General features: G+C 40.9%; 1 protein-coding gene across 2 annotated transcripts in view; it reads right to left on the minus strand.

The window, feature by feature from the left end:
- Window positions 1-22434, minus strand: part of LOC146821393 (barrier-to-autointegration factor-like protein) — a 175995-nt gene that overhangs the window by 83244 nt on the left and 70317 nt on the right. For both annotated transcript variants that reach the window (XM_085612339.1, XM_085612340.1), the window contains exons 2-3: window positions 20586-20797; window positions 3374-3504 (exon numbers count right to left, since the gene is read on the minus strand). In XM_085612339.1, the coding sequence (XP_085468465.1) occupies window positions 3374-3499 (126 nt within the window). In that variant the 5' untranslated portion in view covers window positions 3500-3504; window positions 20586-20797. The remainder of the gene's footprint in view (window positions 1-3373; window positions 3505-20585; window positions 20798-22434) is intronic.

Consider the following 22434-nt stretch of genomic DNA (forward strand, 5'->3'; position numbering starts at 1 on the left):
CCATCAAGGGCTTCCTCCCTTATCAGAAGAGCCTGGTCAGTTTCTACGGTCAAGAAATACAGCTGTGCATGGAGAAGGTGGTCACACTGATTTATGTGACAGGGTTTGGATCACGCGGGGGAAGATATGTTGCATGCAGTCAACTTCTTGTCTGAATTGGTGGACAAGAGTTTGGCCTACCACACGTTTAATGCCAGCAGATTTGCTATTTCGGCAGGTCATGTTCCCATGCATGATGTTCCGGTAGGGGAAGTCCCATTAGTCTGTAGACTCCTGAGGGGTATACGCTTGTCCTTTCCCCCACAACCGAAGTACTCTTCCCTATGGGAGGTTAATGTGGTACTGCAACCAAGGCAGGATAATGCAAATCTTTACCATAAGGAGTTAACATGTAAGTTGTCCGTTCTGTTATGCCTCATCTTGTGTAAACGAGTTTAGGACATCTGTGCCCTAGATGTCACAGCACGTATGTTCACTCTGGAGGGGGTGTCTTTCACTATTGCGCGACGCACCACATCCAATACCAGGGTGATTCACTACCCGGCTTTTCCGGGTCATCCAAAATTGTGCGTGGTGCGCTGCCTCAGGGTGTACGAATCTATGACTGAGGAATTTAGACCACCTGGAATGGTGCAACTATTTATTTCCCTCAAGAGTTCTTTCAAGCCAGTAACAGCAATAGCTATTACCCGTTGCATGAGATGGATACTGCAAGAGGCAGGCATCGATACCCCTGCCATCAGAGCACAATCCACCAGAAAAAGCCTTCTCCCTGGGAGTTGCCTGAGGACAGCCTCGGAGCAGCTGACTTGTCTTCCGACTCCACATTTAAGGCATTTTATTTCAAACCAATCACTGGCATGGCTTCACTGGTCGTCAACCAGCCTTAAACTACCATAATCTGAGCCATCGGTCCTGACACAGAAAATAAAATGTACCAGCTTTCGTGAAGGAAAGTTTCAATTCTAGTAAGGATGCAGAGGCGAGGATTATCCCTCCTGGTTTTGATTATCATCTACTACCCTCCCATTATCCGCTGAATTCTTCAATTTTAGATAAGTATAATGGGGTTCAGGGAAAATAATAAAGTTGTTTCCATCTTGTTAAGTAATGTTGATTCTAACTGTTCTTATGGTTTGCGAATGGAGGGATCTATTCACCATTAAGAGTTTTTATTGCTACCAGTATTGCTGACTTAGTGTATTATTTAATGTTATGTCATATTTTGGAATTTATGATGGCTATCCTTGTTTTTCTACAGGATCAGAAGCAAGATTGACAGAAAAATAGGATGCAAGATGTTTCACTTGAAGAAAGCGAGAAGTACTGTTCCTTGAGGTTGCTTATAGGAGACTGACTCTATGGTTGTTCTGTTATTGTTACAAAGACTCATGGGATATGTAGTCTTTCAATAAAAATATGCTGTTCAAAGCTGCTGAGTGAAACAAATGGAAGAGTTGAACTTGCCTCCGTGTCCTTAATAGAATTGAAACTTTCCTTCACTAAAGCTTGGAAATGTTATATTGTATAGTATGCTGCAAAAAAAATGTATGATGTCATATACTGATGTCCTTTTATGGTTTATCTTGATTGGAAAATGAATTAAGGATTACAACTGAATTACTACGCATGTGTGCATACATATATTTCATTATATATATATATATATATATATATATATATATATATATATATATATATATATATATATATATATATATATATATATATATATATATATTTTCATAGACATACATATTGCAAAGTCCAGTAACACCAAAACATTCCAGGCGACAGACGAGAGACACAGTAGATCTGCTGCTGTTTATGATCGCCATAATTATATGTTTGTTTTGCACATTGTTTTTTTAAAGGACAACAAACTAAGTCCTTTGTTTATGTTCATGGTAGTATCTAAACACAATGTGACTATGTAAATAGCTTGTATAGGTAGAGGATAATCAAATCTTATCTGGGTCGAAAGGCGTTGCATCCCCCTATTGAGCACCTTCAAATAAATTGTTTCCACAGCACATCTGTTGCGGCTCGATTCTGTCCCCTGGCACGTTTAAGTGGCATTGGACTTTGCAGTACTTAGGGGGCTGTCTGGATTGCTGCATTCGAGCCCAGTCCCAAAACAGCAGCAAGTCAAACTTCCTGGACCTAGTGTTGAGATATATAATGTATTTTGCATGTAAAGGGTATGCCTGTGTGTGGACAGTGCATGTATACTTAGACATGACAAAATAGTCTTCCCAGGGTATGGAGAAGAGGTTATCATTATATACATGTCCATGGCTAACTCACTGCATGTGGGACGTGAGTCATGCTTTGTTCCCCCAGGGGTTGGTATCCTGTGATCCCAAAATATGTTTTGTGTATGGCTTGTTTACTCTTGGTGCCCTTGAATGTCCGGACTGTGTTCATTCTGGTTAAAACTTTAATAAAGAGCTACTTTGAAGAAAAAATAAAAGTATGGAAGTAGCACAAATATTTAATGATTTAAATAATTACCACAATCCCTCAGCTTCATCAGGGATGAGCCACCGAGCATATCCATGAACAGGCTAATGTGCAACTGGAAGCGTGAGCCACTGAGTGAAAGCAAGCCAATAACTAGGGACACAAGCCAGTAGGCGGGGCAAAATCTTGGAATCATCACTGAGAACAAGTATCTATGAGTGAGTACAAGCCAGCACTCAAGCAAAAGCCAGTGTGTCCAAATAAAGTGTACAAGTGGGTGAAGGGGAGCACTGTGTGTCATTGAGTGGCATTCCGAGAGTGCAAATGTGAAGTCTTTTTAAATTTTTGTTCCACTGCTTAAATTGTTTTGTAATATGAGCAGGGCCACTGGAATGATGCCATTGTGCGGCTGCGGCATTTCACTGCATAGTTATATATTGGTCACATAATCCATCATCTAAGGTTTAATTTGCAGATTTTAACAAAAAAATGTGTTTCTGGCTCAAACGGTTCAAAAGTTACCTAAAATGCAGTGATGCGTATTGCTGTGTAGTGGAAGGGCTTTTGCAAAGCGTCACTAGTCACCTTTATGTTGCTTATTGCTATATTTTGGGTGTTAAACTGGCATTAATGACGTGCAACCCAATGCCCAGACAGTGTTACCAAGAGTAAAAATGTCAAAATAATGAATACTATAACATTACGTCGCATAATTTGGCTTTTCTTACAGTTTAATTTACTCAACCCTGCCACATGATTTGCCACTGCCCTTCCACATAATTTCAGTGGCCCTGATGATAAGCTCCCGATTAACTAACGACTGAATGTTATTTCTTCAACTGGTACTTTGGGTAAAACCACACGTCGCTTAAGTCTTAATGCCCAGTGAAGGAGCTAGTTCAAACCTTACCTTATCAAAGCCTAAATCTTGCAATCTTGTTCCAAGCACTTCTCCAATACCGGCCAGCGCTGTAACAGACTTTTCGCCCATGGGCTCAGAGACAAAGTCCCTGTGTTTTTGTGATGTCTGAGACATCTCACCTGTAGCATACAATGACAGAAGATAAATAAACCATATATCATGCATAAAAATAGAGCTAAATCCAACATTTGATCCTCCCATTAACCACTTGAGTTGATCCAACTGATAGAGAATCCTTAACAACCAATGGGATACCTTACCATATCAAGCAACTGCTTAACAGGTCCATCATCACCATGTACCAATCCTGACAATTTATTTTAGACATCCCAGCATCCGCTGGACAGCACTGCTTCTGGTTTATATGCAAAGCAGTGAGTCTAAAAGATGGTAGAGAGTACCAATGCAGAGAAGTAAACTGAAAAGCACGTACAGTAATTAGTTATTCCCTTTCTTACATAACGGGAGCCCTCGAGAATAAATCAGCTTCTAAGTGCAGTACAAGCATATTGGGAATCACTGTACAAACAAAACTGGATGGCTCCATGGGTTAGTTTCGGTGTCATTAATCACTAATTAATCTCAGGTGATGATTCTCTTAGTGATTAATGTCAGACACCTATTCTTATCACTATATTTGAAAAAAACCTCAGGCTATTTTCTGGAAACTTCCAAGGTAAATCAAAGATGTTTTAATTAATACATTTTCCTTGGAAGGAGAAGCCCCAGCTTATCCTCACCCCATCTTCTGGCATTACCTTTTACCCTTAGTCTTATTTTACTTTAATTCCTTTTTGAATTCATAAACAGTATTTATCCTTTTTCCTGTCCCTAAATACTTTCCCTTAAATTTCACTTTTTTAAAATTTTGAATTTGGTTTTACTTTCAAATATTTGTTTAGAGACTTTTGTATCACAAGGCGGCAAATGACCCGAAAATATAATCCCTTACTGAGAAGACTAGACAAGGTATCAAGTAAATGGGTTGGCCAAATTGGTCAACACGCAGGTATCAGTGCAGCTGTCTGTGTCTATGGAGTGATGAATAACAAAGTCACCCCAACCACATCGATGTTCTCATTAGTTTATTTGCACATAGAACAAGACACCCCGCTCCATCACAGCCATGCTCCCTTAACGGGTAATACATTCTAATATGGAACCTTCAAATGTCATAATCGAGAGCTCTTATTTCACCCCAATCTCAGCCTTAGCTAATTACAATATATATGACAAATATCCTTCTTTTAAAACAGTGAACCATACAAGACTAACATATTGAATCAGATACTAAAACAAGATTTAAAACACGATCTCCGCCCAAACAACCCTTCTTACACATACCAGACACAAGTCAAAAACAACCCAACTAACACCATATACCACACATAAGGACGTAAACATAAGAATGATAAACCCTCCATGCTTAATAGTAAGATAGAAAACAATAAACAATTAAGAATGAAAACTATAAATACTCATGAATAAATGGAACTCTACTAATTTCTGTACAATAATTCAAATAACAACTAGCATTGAAATTGCACTGTATTCTAACCACAGACATAGTCTCCTAAATAAACAGGCGTTTTCCTTATTATAATTTCTCTTTCTGGTAGTCCCAAAATTTCAGGTTCATCTCGCTCTGTCACTTGTGCTTCAGTATTTGCTTCTGACCTAGTAAATTCCTCGTCATTCATAAGTAACCATGACAAACTCGTACTTCCACCAACCATAGCCTTATCCTTTACATCATCATGTTTATGATATAAGGCCACCCTTCAGGGATTCCACATTTATCCATTGTCCAATATGACCCAATTCCCACCAAATATACTTGATTTTAAATGGAGTTCCGAATTCAGACAAACCCTTGCCTACTCCTCCCAGTTTACCTTTTACCCAGTCTCCCACCTGAATAAATCTACATTCTTCAGGGGGCAAGTTTGTTTCCTTCTAAAACAACAAACACCTTCCTGCATCCAAGAAGGTATCTACTTGATGCCTGGGTGTCTCCACGCATCATTTCAAATAGACTCTTCCCTGCTCCAGAATGTACAGTGGTGTGATAAGCCCATAACATTTCCTTGATGGCCTTTTGTACCCGAATCCCAGTAGTACAAGCTTATTACATCGTTCCATTCACCATTTTGTTAATTCTTTCACACAAAACATTTCCTTGGGGGGTTATACTGAGAAGTACATACATGTCTTACCCTTTCATAAACTGATCCATCTCCAGAGAGCTTAATTGTGTTCCATTATCTGGGAGTAATACCGCCGGAATCCCTTCCCTTCGGAACACCTCACTTAAAACAATAATAGTGGACTCTGTGGCAATGGACTTCATAAAGATAACCCCCACCCACCCACCTTGACTTTGCATTCACCAACACAACAGCATATCTTTCATGATTCTGCAAACAATTAAACGGACCAATTAAATCTAAACAAATTTCTCCCATGTATATTCAACCTCTTATGCATGTTGATCTCCTTCCAGTTTTCCGACACCCACATGTAACCCTCTTTTCTGATCCTTTGCAGATTTCACACTTTTCCACCCATTCCTTAATTTGCTTATCCACGTTTGGCCACCACAACTTCTCCTTCATCTTCTTGATGGTCAAATTTGGCCTAAATGTCACACATGGGCAAGTCCAATTAATTGATTTCCAAGTGTTAGAGGTGGCACAAATCTTTCAACCCTTATGACCAGTCATTCATCTTGCACAGACAATTCATCAATAACCTTTGAGAATGGTCTTAAACCTCTGCATAGTACGCTCCCTTCTCACTACAGCTGTAATAAATTTCACCACACTCTTGAAAGTTTTATCTTGCTGCATCCCAGTGATCCAGTCCTTCTTTAATATAGCACTACCTAGACCTTCCGTAAAGTTGCTCATGTTAGCTACAACATCTTCTAGCTGCAGATCAATGTGTTCAGCATTTTTATCAGGTAGTTTCGAGTTAGTCTGTTATCTTATTTTTCCATCCCCGTACAAACTCTACCCTACAATTGCAATCTACCTGAACAGTTCTTAATGACATCAGGTCCTAATATCTGAAGGAATTTATGATCTGTGCGTAAAGTGAAAGCACAACCCCATAAAAACACAGAAAATACATAGTTGCCAAAGGAGCCGCCAGTGCCTCTAGTTCTATGGCCAATTAGTTTCTTTCGATATCCATCAGAGTATGCGAAGCAAAAGCTACTGTTTCTTCTTCTTCACCATGTATTTGTGCCAGAACTACACTAATGCCTACTGCACTGGCATCCACAGTAAGTACAGTCTTCATGCATTTGGCCTGGTATTGTCCAAGAATTTCCACATTCTGGGAATTGATTTTTAAGGAACTAGCGAAAATATTAGAAATGGAACTCGCCCCGGATCCAGCCCTGGCTCTGCTGGGCTATTCCAAAAAGATCGCACGACTGAAGCGTAGACTGGTAGATAAGGGTCTGCTGTTGGCGAAACGGAATGTAGCCATTCATTGGCTGCGTGGCCACACCCCCACTATGGCGCAGTGGTCCCGGGATATGCTTTATTGTAGCACACAGACGGAGAATTTTAGTGAACTACTACCTCCCAGGAGCCGCCCTAAAAACTTTTGGGGACTATATACGACATACATAACCAGGGGTCAGGACCAGATTGAGACCGATGGCGACACACCGCCGCAGGACCACACACCACTTGCGGTCAGATCCCTCTAGTGACACTATCTAACGAGTATGATGATAGTGGAACAGGAACTATACTTGCATAGGGAATCCACACATTCCGCTCTGGAATGGTTGAGAACAACAATATCGAGTACATTAGTGTGCTCAATGGTACTTACTCATGATGTTGTGCCGCAATCCGATCGATCTGTATGTATAACATTGGATTGTGCTAAACTGTATCTTATGTGTGCGCCTTATTACTGAAGGGGTGTCGTAATTTGCTTCTTGTTTGAGCTGTAAACTTTTGAAAAATAAAGGAATACATTTTTATTTTTTTAAACGTACAGTCTTCAGGCCTGATTGAAACGCTACTAAAACTCTGCTTTTGCTATGTCTTCCTTATCCATGGTGACGGTTACCTTCTGTAACTCACCCCACACAAACGTCCTTCCTTTCCGTAACAACTCCCTTAATGGTTCTGTGTTATGTGCAAAATCCTGCACATATTTGGAGTAATACTCCATTAAGCCTAAAAATTTGGCTTGATCATTAGGAACTTCTGCATTAACAATTACACTCACCAAATTGTGCTTTGGTATTATGCTTTCCCTGGTGAGGAGGTAACTCAAATACTCCACCTCTTGCATTATAAACACATTTTTCTCTCCGCAAGGTTAACCCAAGCTCACCCAATCGTGACGGCACTTCTTCCAATGTTTTCGTATGCTTCTCTTCATCTTCCCCACAGACCAATACAGCATTGTGAAAAAACACCTTTAGTGAGACCGGTCATGATTTGAGTTACAAGTTGCTGGAAAGCGCTCACAGCTGAGCATAAACCAAAAGGGATTCTATTGAATTGAAATGTACCTTCCGATGCTATAAACACTGTGAAATGTTTAGGTTGTGGACTAAGCTTCACCTGATGGTATGTGCTTCGTAAATCCAGTTTTGAAAAATACTTCCCCCTGGACAGCATCAATGTTGGGCAGTGGAAAGTTATCCATTATCACATTCTGCGCAAGTCTAAACAGAAAAACAAATGACCTATGAACCTTCTGGTGATAACAACCGGAGCTACCCATTCCATTGCCTCCACCATCTCTATGACCTTATTATCCAAGATTGTCAGATTATTTCCCTCACCTGCAACCTAACTGCCATGGAAATCCTTCTCGCAACATGTTTAAAAGGAACAGCATTCTGCCTTCCTTCAATCTGATGCATGTAAACTTTTGCCTGCCCCAATCTGTTCTCAAACACACAAGTATTTTGGTTCAAAATGCTGTTCAAGTTACTCTTGTCAACCATCATGACCTGATTCTCTGCTGTGTGATCCACTATAATATGCAAGTCATATTGATGTGCCCATCCTAAATTGGTCGGGCCATCCGGAGCAATATATATTTTTTCAATATCACATCCAAAGAAGTCAATTCCCCCCCCCCCCCATTCCATATTGCCTCATAGGTCTTTCTTGTTATTATAGTGTATAAGGAGCCTGTATCTACCATCAATGTTACTAATTTTCCATTTACTTCAAAATCTGCGTTCGGGTGATTTCTCTTCTTTTCCTGTTGATTTGCATCCCCCTGATTATTAACACTCTCCTCGTCCACCAGGGCTACTTTTTACTTTGTTACTACTAACTTTGCGCAAGCATGAAAAATGACCTTTCTTGCCACACTTGTAACAGTCTTTTGCTTGTGTAAAACAATTCTTAGAATCTGCTAGATGAAAGGTACTGCCACATCTGTGACAACCCCTAGGGGTATTCTTTCTAAATGTATTACCAAACATGGTGCCCTTTGTACCTTTATTTTTGCTGATAGACCCTGTTGCATGTTGATTTTTATTTTTTCACCAAATTGACCAGATCATCCTCAGACTGCATCGCATCCACGTCTGGATTTTTCTCTTGTGACAAGAGTTTTATGAGGGATCATGCACTTTTCACACTCTTTCACTACTTTGGCAATAGTTATGGCTTCCTTCAAGGTGGGATTGCTTGTCAGTGGCACGCACAATGCTTCACGATCTCCTACTCATTTATCCAATTGTAGATTGTTAGATTTTCAATTGTCACTGCGTGTCTTCCGTGATACGCACACGTTAAAAAAAAAAAAAGAGGGGGAAGGAAAAGTGTTGTGTGCAACTTTTCTGTGACATGCACACATAATGTTGATGCTGTGACACACACACACACACACGTTTGCAGGAATTTTGTAACTTGCTCATTTCTGAAACAAAATAAAAACGTAATGAGTCAATTCTGAGGTGTCCTCATACTTTGTATGTATTTCACACATTTGAAAGTACGTGCTCATGCTGTGCATGTTGGTATTTATCTCTTCTAATTACTATTCACCTCATAATTGATGTGTCAATCGTCACACTCTAAGTTTTCTCTAATAATTCTTCTGTTTCATTACAGTGTACTGCAATTTACATAGTACTTAACTTTACATGTATTCTGTTTGATAGGGTGATTTATCAGAAGTTGCAACATGCAAAATGTTACTGCAGCACCCTTTTTCTTGTCCAGTCCTGGGGTACCACCCATAAAACTACTACTCCATTGTTTGGGGTCAGAGGGCCAAGATGTGTTTGATCATCTTCCTGATCTATCTCCTGCAGAAGCTAGAGACTTAAAGGATTTTGAGATCTGTGTTAAAATACTTGATAAACACTGTTTGCCTAAGGTTAGAACTATCTTGGAAATATATCAATTTGTAAAAAGAACACAAAAGGATGAAGAAACTGTAGAAGGATATGTGACTGATCTGCGAAAACTCGCCTCATCCTGCAAGTTTGAAAATCTAACTGATGAACGCATCACTGATCAGTTTATGTTTGGATGCAACGTGGAAAAAGTGAGGGAGGAACTTTGGTTGCGAGATGAACCAACTTTAGATGAAGTTCTCACTGTAGCTAAAAGAATTGAACATTCTTTGAAATGTGTTGCAGTGATAAAACAGGATAGTGAAAAAGATGCCAAGGTACAAGTTGTTAAAGAGAAAAACTAAAAGTGGGTTGAAAAAGGTAAAGGAAAGTCTCCCTTTGAAAAAGAAGGGGCTTAGAGGAAAAGTGGTAGAGCGTAGATGCTACAGATGTGGTAGAGTTTGTCATCTCGCTAATGATAAAAAATGTCCAAGTTTGGGTCAAACATGTACTAAATGCAAAAGGAAAGGTCATTGTTCTATAATGTGCAAAAGTAAACCGGACCCGAGGGTCAAAAGAGTAGAGGGTTATGAGGGTGACAATACTGAAAACAATTCTGACAATTTTGAATGTGGGTAAATTGTAATACAGGTTCAGAATGCGACTGGTAAGAAATCTTGTCCCTTTGATTGTATTGGTGTTGAAGGGGAAACCACTTGTGCCTTATTTGATTCGGGTGCTAAGATCACCATTGTCTCCAATGAATTTTATCTCACGAAATTAAAAAACAAGATCTCACTCATAAAGCCTGATATCGTACCTTTGGCTTATGGGGGTGAGCCTATCAAGTTACATGGTTATTTCGTTGGTCTGATTGAGTATAAAAACAGTCTGGTGTTCAGCGTGTTACTTCAGGAATTTATTTTTAGGAGTTTTATATAGCGCTGGCTGGACCCAGGGGTATCAGAGCGCTTTACAGCATATAAAATTATGAGCAAATAGACGGTACAGGTAATAGGTAGAGCATGAGGGATCGCGCCGGGTAGGGAACAGGTACATAAGCGGAGGGGCAAAGGGGAGGAGGGTGCAAGACAAACCAGACGATTATCCGAGCGTATTCATTGTTCAATTAGTTCGAACAAAGAAAGTTTTCTTGATCCGAGACAGTGTCACTGGTCCCAAATTAAGGTACGGTGGGGCGTTGGCTGAGGAACTTCCTTGGCTCTATCGGTTCGTTCGAGAGTGGTCGAGGAAGAGGGCTTGGAGTAGTGTCTTGAATTTTGGAAACGAGGGGGTTGTTCTGATGTGGAGGGGGGGGGATGGAGTTCCAGATTTTTGGTGCGTTTCCAGCAAATGATTTGGCTGCGGTTTTCTGCTTGCGAGTTTTTGGCGGGATGAGTAGTAAAGAGTTGGAGCTCCTGAGGTTTCTGGACTGGCCGGCACTTTTAAGTTTGGCGGCCAGATATTCCGGATTTGCCTGTGTGTAGAGATTTGTGCGTGAGGCAGGCTGTTCTAAAGCTGGCTCGCAACTCAACTGGGAGCCATTTAAGTTCTCTGAGAGCGGGAGAGAAGTGTTCGAATTTCTTAGTACCCGTAACCATTCTGGCAGCTTCATTGAAGGTTGTCTTCAGGGGGGCAAGGTGAGATTTTGCTGTCCCTGTCAGGGTTGCAATCCCATAGTCTATTCTGGAGAGCACTAGTGCTTGTGTGGCTTGTTGAAGGTCCTTGGGTGGGAGGAAGGGTTTTATTTTGTATAGTAGCTTCAGGTTGAGAAAGGCACTTTTGGCGGATCTTGAAATGTGTTTCCTCATGTCCAGTTTCGGGTCGAGTGTGATCCCTAGGGATTTTACCGAATTCGCTAAGGTGAGGTTACCATTGAGGGAGTCAATTGCTTTGAGCCATTCTTCGATTTGGGGGTTTGTGTCTTTGTTGGAGATGAGGAGTATTTCCGTTTTCTCTTGGTTGAGTTTCAGGTGATTACTTGTGAGCCAGTGTTGAACCTCCTTGAGCGTGGTGTTAAGTCTCTGGATGTCGTCAATTGAAGTGGTTTCCAGATAGAGCTGCGTGTCGTCTGCATACAAGTGAAAGGGGATGTTGGATTTCCTGAGTAGAGTGGTGACGGGTTCAATGTAAATTTTGAAAAGCTGAGGGGAGAGCACTGACCCTTGTGGAACACCCCTGATGACGGGGTGGAGGTCGGACTTGAAGTTTTAAATTTTTATTCTTTGTGAGCGGTTGTGGAGAAAGGAAGTGAACCAGTGGAGGACCGTCTCCGGAAGACCGGCCCTTTCTTGTAGAACCTCGATGAGCAGTTTGTGGTCAACTGTATCAAATGCGGCCGATAGATCTAGGAGGATGAGAACGCAGTATTGATCCGAGTCAAGTGATTTGAGCAGATCGTCTATGACATTGAGGATTGCGGATTCGGTACTGTAGCCTTTTCTAAAGCCCAATTGATGGGGATCAAGGAAATTGATGTTATCCAAGTGTTGGGTCAACTGAGGGAGTACACATCTTTCCAAGATCTTGGACAAAAGAGGTAGGTTCGATACAGGTCTGAAGTTAATCAGATCCTCAGTGTATAGCCCTGTTTTTTTCAGCAGTGGCGTGACTTGGCCTACTTTGAGGCAGTCCGGTACGATTCCAGAGCTCAGTGAGTGGTTAATGATCCCGCAACATAGTGGGGCTAGGACGAGCTTCATGTCTTTGGCCAGGTGAGGGGGTAGCAGATCCAGAGCGTGGGATGAGGGTTTAGCATTAGAAATTAGTTTGATTATCTCTGCTTCCTGGATGGGAATGAAGGAGGACCAATGTTTTGGGGGGTTCAAGGAGGTGCCAACAAGAGTTTCTGGAATGCTACATAATGGGTACTGGAGAAGCGGTTAGAGGAGTTTAAAAGTTTATGGGCCACCACCCAGCTCAGATTTCCAGCTTCCCTTTGCGGGAAGTAGGACGAGATATTAGAAGCCATTAAGAGGGGGAATCTATCATGAGAATGTCAGATTGAGGGATATAAATCTCTGACATAGCAGGAGTAGGCTCTTTTCGCTTAACTCTTCTTTCTTCTGGGGTCTTTATGCACTTTTAAGGGCATCCCAACAGCGCTCTAAAAGAGACTAAAATCAGTCCATGTGGAAACAGAGGAGGGTTCTCCTAGGGAGGGGGGATGCACAGGTATACACAAAATAGCCCTTAAAAATCCTCAGCTAGTGAACTTTAAGGCGTGTCAAAACTCACAGATAAGTCATGTGCCATGGGCTAGGGGGGTAAAGGCACAGGTGTGCCAATCCAGATACTTACCTGGAATCTTAATGGGCCGCATACAACGGGATGCAAGAAAAGATCTTGCAATATTTAAGGGACTCACCAATGCATATAATGATTTTGCAGGAAACGCATCTGACCAAGGGGGAATGTGTAGACCTGTTCAAGTACCAAAAAGGGGTCCAACAAATGGTCTGCACAGACCAGATCAATAGTATTAGGGGGGCGGCCGGCCATTTTGATTACCAAACAGGTGAATAAGTCTATATCAGGAAGTACTTCAGATAAATCAGGAAGGTAGATCATTATCAAACACCAATTATATAATGTTAACTTAACACTTGTGGGGCATTATGGCCCGAATTCGGATGATATCGAGTCTCTTAAATCAACTTTCCTCAATCTCCTAGATTTCACCTAGCTGATTATAATGGCTGGTGAGTACCGTGCTTTTAGACTACAAATTGGCCAGGTCGGCTAAAAGTAGGTCAATAGGTTCACCTAAATCATGGGCAAAAAAATAATAATTAATTATGGGACAATTAGCATTATGTGATCTATGGAGGGAAAGAGCAGGAGTAATGTAGGGTGTCTCCTTTTATAAAAATAATACTGTCAGTCTTCTATGATCAACTACTTTCTAGTAGACCAGGTCCTAAAAGAAAAAATGCAGAATATTATCTATCTAGCGGCGCACCAGTCTGATAATTCGGCTGTAGTACTAAAATTTAAGGCCATTTTCAAACCTGAGCTACGGAGATGAACCTTTGCGTAGAGATGGAAGAATTCCTTAAGATTAATACTGGTTTGGCACCTTTGACTGTGGTATGGGAATCACTTAAGGCCTTCCTAAGGGGAAAGATAACTAGCTTATTCAGTTTCAGGAATAAGTATAGAAATGAGGTTAGCAACTTGGAGTCTGAAATGACAAAGCTAGAGGGACTATTGGTTGCACAGTTATACACAGAGGAGGTGGAGAGAAGGGAAAAGTAAAAGTGTTTAAGGCTCATATACAGCCAAAGGTCTATGGTGGTGAGCTTATCAAACTGGTGCACTATTTCATGGGATCTAAATATATATGACAGGAAGAGATACATCTGGGAAAATCTACATCTCTGTCAGAGCAGATTCATTGATATGCTTGTTTCAAAAATATTTACTGGTTTATCTTGACCCTAATGCTCCAGCAGTCAAAGTGAAAGGGATAGATAGTTTCGAAAAGACAGAGCAAGTAACTGTGCATCTCTCGGAGTATGAGAAAGATTTTCATGAGGTATTTCGAAAAAAATTATGATGCCTTAAAGGGTATATCCATATGATTAAGCTCAAAGAAAATTATGTACCTCATCATGTGAAGGTTAGAATTATACCTATGTAGGTGAGAGAAGCCATGTTCAGTGAACTTGAAAAAAATAATAAACAGTGGAATAATAGATGACATAGAGGCAACTGAGTGGCTGGCTCCGGTGGTTTTGGCACGCAAGCCCAATGGAGAAGTAAGTCTATGTGTAGAACTGCAGGAACTAAACTAAAATGTGGTGCTAGATCATTACCCTCTTCCGGCTATATCTGAAATGTTGTAAATGAAAATGGGTGCATCATGTTTCTCAACAATGTATTCAACTTCTGCATTTCACCAGGTGAAATTACTTCATGAATATAATAACAAGATCTAACAGCATTTGTTACACCGTATGGAACAAGTCTTTAAGGAGGCCATTTGGCTTGATGTCTGCAGCATCCGTTTTTCAAAGAGTAATAGAAAATTTGTTGAAAGGATTAACTGGGATAAAGATATAACAAGATGATGTGTTAATATTTGGCAAGAGTGTTGAGGAGCATGACCAGAGAGTGCATTAAGTAATATCATGTTTGAGCGAAAGAGGCCTCACTTTAAAAGCAGAGAACTGCAAATTTCACTTGTCTGAAATAGAGTACCTTGGACATAAAATAACTTCAAAAGTCATTGAACCTAAAGGAGATTTAACCAGGGTACTAAATGACACACGAAGTCCAAATAACAATGATGAAGTGGTAACATTTTGGGGTATGTGCGAATATTATAATAAGTTAATTTCAAACCTGTCTGATAAGTGAAAGAACAGGAGGAGTTTGTTGCAGAAATGTGTCTTTTTCGTTGGGAGTTCAGAATGTGAAAGAGTTAAATATCCTAAAACTAATGTTAAGAAATGTTAAAAAAAAGCACCCAGTCTTCAAAGTTTTGAGCCTGGAGACTACATTGTGATTATGACTGATTCCAGTTCCAATGTTATTTGAGCAATTCTATTACAAAACTCTGGGGAGATTGAAAGTACAATACTGTTTATTGCAAAGAGCCTGAGCGGTGCGGAGTTAAATCATTCTATAACTGAAAAAGAAGATTAGGCAGTCCATTGGGCCATAAACAAATTGCGGAAATTTGCTTGGGGAATACAATTTGAAAGATCATAAACCTCTGAAAGAAGTTTACAAAAAAAAATGATCTTGATGCTATTTGATGGCAATAAAAAAAATGGGTGGTATCCCAGCAAGAACTTGATTTTGCTTTAATTTACGGACCTGGTGCAAAAATTGAGTGGCTGATTGTTTTTATTGTCTTGCAAGTGGGAATGTGGAAAATAATGAAATTGTTGTAGATGACGATGATGATTTTGCTGAGTGTGCTGTGTGAGGGGACTGCATACAGGAAGACTAATGGTTGAGAGAGTTTAACAATAATCCAGTATTGGAATGTCAGAGAAGAGCTCTTTCAGAATGACAGCTTAGCTTTTCATAGCTTGAGGTTGGTTCCACTGGTCAGTCTCAAGGAGGGTTCAATAGATCTCACACTTTAAAGTCATCAGAGAAAAGTACTGGTGGCCTGGTATGGACATGCAACTGGAGAGGTCTGTAAGTGAATGTGTTGGATGGTTGGATGTCCCAGCAGTGATAACATTTTGAGGTTCAGGACTCAACCCATGGTCATTACTAGGTTGCCCAAAGGTCCTTGGGATGATACTGCTTTAGACATAGTAGGTTCCATAAGGATCTCAAGTGTAGCTAAGTATATTATTTTATTAATTGATATGTTGTCATGCTGGCCTTAAGTAAAAATACTAAATTCAGTCGAGTCAAGAGATATGATCAAGCTTTTGGAGGATATTTTTTGTAAAGTAGGCTTTTCCAAAACCATTATGACACATAATGGAGCCCAGCTTGTGTCTAAGGAGATAGGAAACGTTTTATCAGAAAAAGGAATTAAGCACAGGACGACCGCTTTGTATTATCTGGAGGCAAATCGTAAGGTAGAGTGATTAAACAAAGTATCAAAAGAATCAATTCAGAGAGCGGTAGCAAAGCTGCAAAGAGGTTGGTGACTGAATGTGTTGACTTGGTGAAAATCACAAAGTAGTCAGGAATTACATAAAGACTGAGTATCATAGGTATGCACTTGAACAGGATAGTGAAAATTCCTTGTTAAGAAGTGGAAGGTGTTAGACATCAGAGAGAAGACAATTTGAACAGAAGTGAGAATGATGCAAGAGTGGAGTCTGAGTCTTCACGTGCTTTGAGAAGTAGCCTAACCGTTAAGAAACCATGTAATTTCAATGAATATGTATGATCCTAACATTCTGGCATTTATAGGGAAGTTATGGACATTGTGGCATGTTATTAGTGTAAAGGTGTACATTGTAATATAGTGTTATTAATGTTGAATATAGTACAGAGTTTTCTGTCTAAGTGAAGGGAGATGTTCACTCCATCCGTATCCTCCCACGGGGTATATCTGATCATGCTCCTCTGCTGATGGAATGGGATACCTGGTCCCAAACCTTGCGCCCAATTTGGAGGTTTAGCACCTGGCACCTGAAGGCTCCTGAATGCGACTGACTAGTAGAAGAGGAGCTACATGCCTTTTTTTAAACTAAACGAGGGCTCTGTGTCAACAGCCACAACTCTCTGGGCGTCAAGTAAACCATCCATAAGGGACTCTTAGAGGGCTATGTGAGACATTGCGAGTCTCGATAACAAGCTCGGTCAACAGACCTTGAAAGCCACGTACTCCATCTGGATAACCACTCTCGACAGTCCGATATGGCAGACTCTAGACGCCTCCTGGCTCTGACACGAGCTGAGCTGTGACATAAGGAGCTGCCCAAAATTGCTCACTCCTTTGCAACATTCTACCAAAACCTCTATGCTCACTATCCAGCCCCTCCCCGGCAGAGACAGAAAACCCCCTTTCGCTGGGACATTCCGATGCACTTCGTTCCACATTTCATAGCCCAAAAGCTAGACCAACTGCTGACCAAGAACGAAATAGACTTGGCCATAACCAGCCATCAATCTGGGAAAACCTCAGGCCCGGATGGTTACCCCATCAAATACTACAAAAGGTTTTGAGGCATACTAATCCCTGTAATCTGTGTATTTTTTGCTCTTTATTAAGGCAATTAGCTCGTCAATATTGAGGGCAAACTATTCAAAAACATCTTGGCCTCCAGAATAGAACACCACATGCCAGATTTGACCCAACTTGATCAATCGAGCTTTGTGTAAGGGATATAAGTGCATTACAATATCAACTGGGCGATCTATTTTGTCAATAAGGCTTAGAGAAGTGGGATTCCTGGCCCCCCAGGATGAGGAGAAACTCTTTAACCACATGTATTGATTGTGCTAGAAGCAAATCAGGAGGAGACGGAGGGTTTATTTCTGTATTGATGACTGTAAAGGTGAAGGCCAACCTAAATGGACACACATCTGTTTCCGCAGTAGAGGAGAACAGGGCGTGGGTGCCCTGTAACCCTTGCTCTCAGCATAAAACACTTTGCCAGTAATCTAGAATGCACAGAAGCAGACAGTAAAATGAATGTACGGTTGCACCAATTAGCATAAGCTTTTGTGTTTTGTAGGTCATAGCCTCCATTTGTGAGGGGACCCCTGGTTTTGTCCCCTAAGCAGTTGGCAGGCCAACTGATTTATTTTGAGAATATTGATGGCCGTAAAACTGACACAGGGACATTGGGTGCTGAAAAAAAATGTGTTCCTTTTCTCCTAGTCTTTCTCCCTTCTTATGAACGGTACAATGTGAACTATTCTCCTTTGATTATTGAGATATATAGGATTTTATGAATGGTCCCCGGTGTATATATATCTTTTTTCAATAGGATTAACGTAGTCAAACAAGCATTTGCAATGCAATCGGGAACTTGTATGTATTTAGCTATGCAGCACATTAACCTGGGTGCTGAAACATCTACTGTTCTTTAACATGGAGGTAAAGGAAGTACCAAACTGCGTGACACGCCAGGTATGGAAACACATGGAGAGAAATATTGCCTTTCAGCGGGAAATGGTATAGTCCAAAGCTCCGTTTTTAATATAAAAGCAGGGCCTTCGGTGGTCATATCACTGAAAATACGAGAAAAAATAATAGTGTCTACGGGTGCTTGTGGAGGACAATTTCAATGGACTGGAATCTAGAGAATGCTAAAGTGATTCTGGTATTTTATTGACCTCTGCTGGTTGTTTTCTTTCAAGAAAGTTAAACAGAGGCAGTTGCAAGAAATTTTTTTAAAAATAAAGTCCCTCAGTAGAAAGCAATTCTGGTATTTTACTGACCTCTGCTGGTCGTTTTCTATCAAGACAGTTAAATACAGGCAGTTGAACAGAAAAAATGTCCCTAAGCAGAAGCAGACAAGACCGAGGGCTGATCTCCAGAGCCCACAAAGTACATAGAAATAGAAGTATATGCTAAAGTATATATACTGAAGTATATACTAAAGAATATACAAGCGGTCTTGAATGCCCGACCTAAAAAGAATATACTCAAGAGAATGCTTTATTCTTTCAGGCTCTTACAATTGAAGTTGAAGCACCTTTTTATGATGCTGAAATACTTTTGAATTAATATGGAAAAATCTTAGACTTACCGTTTGTTTGCCACAGTGCCCCAAAACAGATGGGGGACTCTCCTTTCCAGGTTTCAAGCTACAGAAACAGGCCACTCAACTGTGAGTGCAGTTGGAATGGTCCAAAACAGAAATGGTTGGATTTGGACAAACATGGAATTGGCGGTAGCAGGCAACTCTGCAGGGGATGTAGAATGGCTGCCAGATAATGGGTTTTTATCTACTTTCTACCTCAGTACTCGGGTAAGCGGGACACTACCTACTTAGAATAAAGTGGCAGTCACACAACATTGACCACATTTCCATCCCAGCGTACACCACTCCACTTAAGTCCTGATTTTACACGAGCATAGACAGCATGGCTATTAGATAGATGTTGAAAGATCGCTGCAGAATAACAGATCTACTTAAGGGAAGTGTTATATTTTCCTTCAATGCTTGTAAGCAGGAATTTAATCAAGGATTTTTTTTTACTCTGACACACACTTGTAAGTGGTGGCGTAAACAGTCTTCAGAAAAAGGGAAGGCCACAAATGAGAAAAAACTAATAGAAAAATTGTTTCCATTCGCTACCAACACTAGGGGGCAGATATCGTAACTCTATTCTATCTTATTGGATTTACACCCCATCTCAGTGGTTTTATATAACTAAATGAAGTTCTGAAACTGTATGCCCAGAATGGAACACACTTTACTAAGACATGGCCAGGGCTAGAAGCACAATACATATTCAAAACAGAGAAGTCCTGTACAAGATCATTTGTGACTAGTACAATACCTCGAAAAATGCCATTGTATGTTACCCAGTGTGAGTACCAAGTGTTGGGGCTGCCGTGGGCAAACTGATGATCTTTACAAACACATTGCACCTGCCTAAGATACCTCTTTTATGGAAGGGAGTTAAGAAGTTAAAGCTGCCATTAAAGAAACATAGACACTGTATATCTGAAAAACTGAGGGGAGGAGTTTTAAAGTGATTATGGGTGACTAAATGGACCATGGCATGCAGTCTGGAAAAAAGCTGACCCACATTCTCGGACTCAATGGCACTGATGAGTATGTAATATTTCGGCCATTAAACCATTCATTAGTGCAACAAAGGGCAGTCTACTAGATTGGATGTTATCTGGGAAGTGGTTATTTGCCTATATGTCAAAGTTAGGGTTTTATTAAACTTTGCATGCTTGCCAAGGCTTAGTGTCCTGGGTCTGAAACGATTTCACTTGGATGGTTCGGACTTAGAGGAAAGAAACATCCATGAGGATTTTGTTGGGATGACTTCAGATGTGACCTGATATGATTCTGAAGTGTAAAATGATCCTGTCTTCTTTTGATACAAGGATCAATTTCGGCGTTTGAGGAAAGCCACAGGGGTTGGGGTGGGTGCTACGTAATGGGAGGTTTTGATTTTCTTTCTACGGAGATTTTAGTTATAAGAAATTATGAAGTTGTATATGCCCCAGTGATGATAGATGGTATGCAAGTGTAGTGTTTTTTTCCTCTTGTAATTAAATGAAAATAACCTTTCATCTAAAAAACATAAATAAAAACCTGAACTGTCAAATTACACAAAGAGAAATGCTGTCCATATACACTATAAAGTAACTGATAAAAGTATGCCTGTGGTCACCATGGGTTCCTAAACATTACACGCTTTATACAATGCTTTACCATCATGAGAATGAAATGTGAACAAAGAATGATTCACCTGAGTTTGGTTGGCCCCCTTCTAACTTCTCAAGGGTATCACAGGATCAGTGTGTTGCCCTGGCCTGGTTCCAACTGCTGCAATGTTGAAATGAATGATTGTCTTCTGGACCACTATCACTGTGGATCAATTCTCACTAGTAAAGCTCTGTCCATCAACACAGAGAAAGCACCGGATTGGGGCCGGTCCTCCTTCAAGGGATAGAGTAAGCTCTAAAAATAAGAAAGAAAGTCATATGTTACCATGTTTGGAGAAGAAAGAGGCAGAATCTTCACAAACTCATCCCAAGAACCAAAAAGGCCCAGTTTCTCAAAGCTTTAACACCAGTAGTTGCTGCCTGTGGCAAAGGGGTCTTATTCAAATCAGTGTTCTGTTCTTTTGCCCATGCTCTCAAGATGCACTGATACGGAAACTGGCTCTCTGAGTGGTCTCTGCAAGCAGCCCTTTATTGTATGGCACCGTTGCAGCCTAAGGAAGAAATCAAAAACGTCTGGGGCTGATCATTGCCTTGTGGATTGGCAAGTTGCTTTCCACCTGCACAACTGAAAGCAACTTCTCCATGACTCGTGGGCTTGTAGAAGCCTTCGCAGGTTTCCCATTGCAAGACAAGTGCTTGCACCTCAACAGCAATTGTCATACTGTTCAGCACGCGCAACGAGAGACTGTGACCCCGCATGCGCATGCCTCCATTACTCTGAACACCCACAAAGGCTGCTGAGTCCTCTCACCAGATACCACAAGCCTCTTGGACTTAGGTTTTCTTGGTTTGACACTTAAATCACGAGCTCCCAATACTGACAAGCTAAACGGCCCTGTTAAAACATGGCATATTGTTGGCGCGTGGTCCAAGCGCACCCCCAAATTTAAGGAACACTGAACACCACATTGTTTCAGAATCATTCTGAACTGCTCATGCTTGAGACAAGGTGCGGAAGCTGCACGAGTGCATCCAGGCAAGAGGGCGTTCTTTGCTCCAATTCAACTTGAATATTTAGAAATAAGCTACAGCTGCACAAGAGTAAGAATGTCTCCATTTTTGGCAAAAATATAATTTAACTGAGCAATAGACTGATAGTTAAGTAAATAAAATACATTTCTTTTTGGCATAACAGGTCGTGTTGTATTGAGTTATGAGCCGTCCTTTGAATGTCAAAACCCTAAGTGGAGGTATCTGGCATTTCAGTGGGCTGCACACTTGCACCTAAACGCTTAATGCTTTAGGGACAACTGGCGAGACTTGTGCCAGGATCTAAAACTGGCTAGATTTAATATGCATTCATTCTTTGCAGAAAGTATCAATTACATTTAGTGGCAGAGCAAACAACACATACAGCCCTGCCAAGTACCACGCATCAGGCGTTACACTAACGCATTTCAGTTGCATTGCACTGAAATGCATTGACACGCATAAATAGGCATAGTGACTCAGCTGTCAAGCCGTTAGCGCTGCCATACCGACTGAACTAAGCTGGAGTGGCTGACAGTGCTCTGTGGCATGCAAGTGCTTCATGGCACTGGGCTTGGGGGACGGCTGAGCTACAGGCTGCTAACTGTGGCTACTAGTGCTACAATGTATCAATAGAAACGTTAAGATTTCCCCCCCCACGGCACGCATTACATTCTGACTGACGTCATGGCTGCTAACGTTTCAGATTGCTATGTGTGACGTTTTCATAATTTCAGTGCAATTATGAGTGACATTTCAGCAACTATGAGTGACAATTTCTTGCAAGCAAAATCAATCAATGAAGACAAGGGAAACATATAAATATCATAAATTACACCCATTTGAGCACCGCTAAACTCTATGAAGATCTTAAAACTGCTGCAAAGCACCTGAAATGGAAGA

The sequence above is a fragment of the Triturus cristatus genome, chromosome 6 (genome assembly GCF_964204655.1).
Source record: "Triturus cristatus chromosome 6, aTriCri1.1, whole genome shotgun sequence".
NCBI classification, from domain to species: Eukaryota; Metazoa; Chordata; class Amphibia; order Caudata; family Salamandridae; genus Triturus; species Triturus cristatus.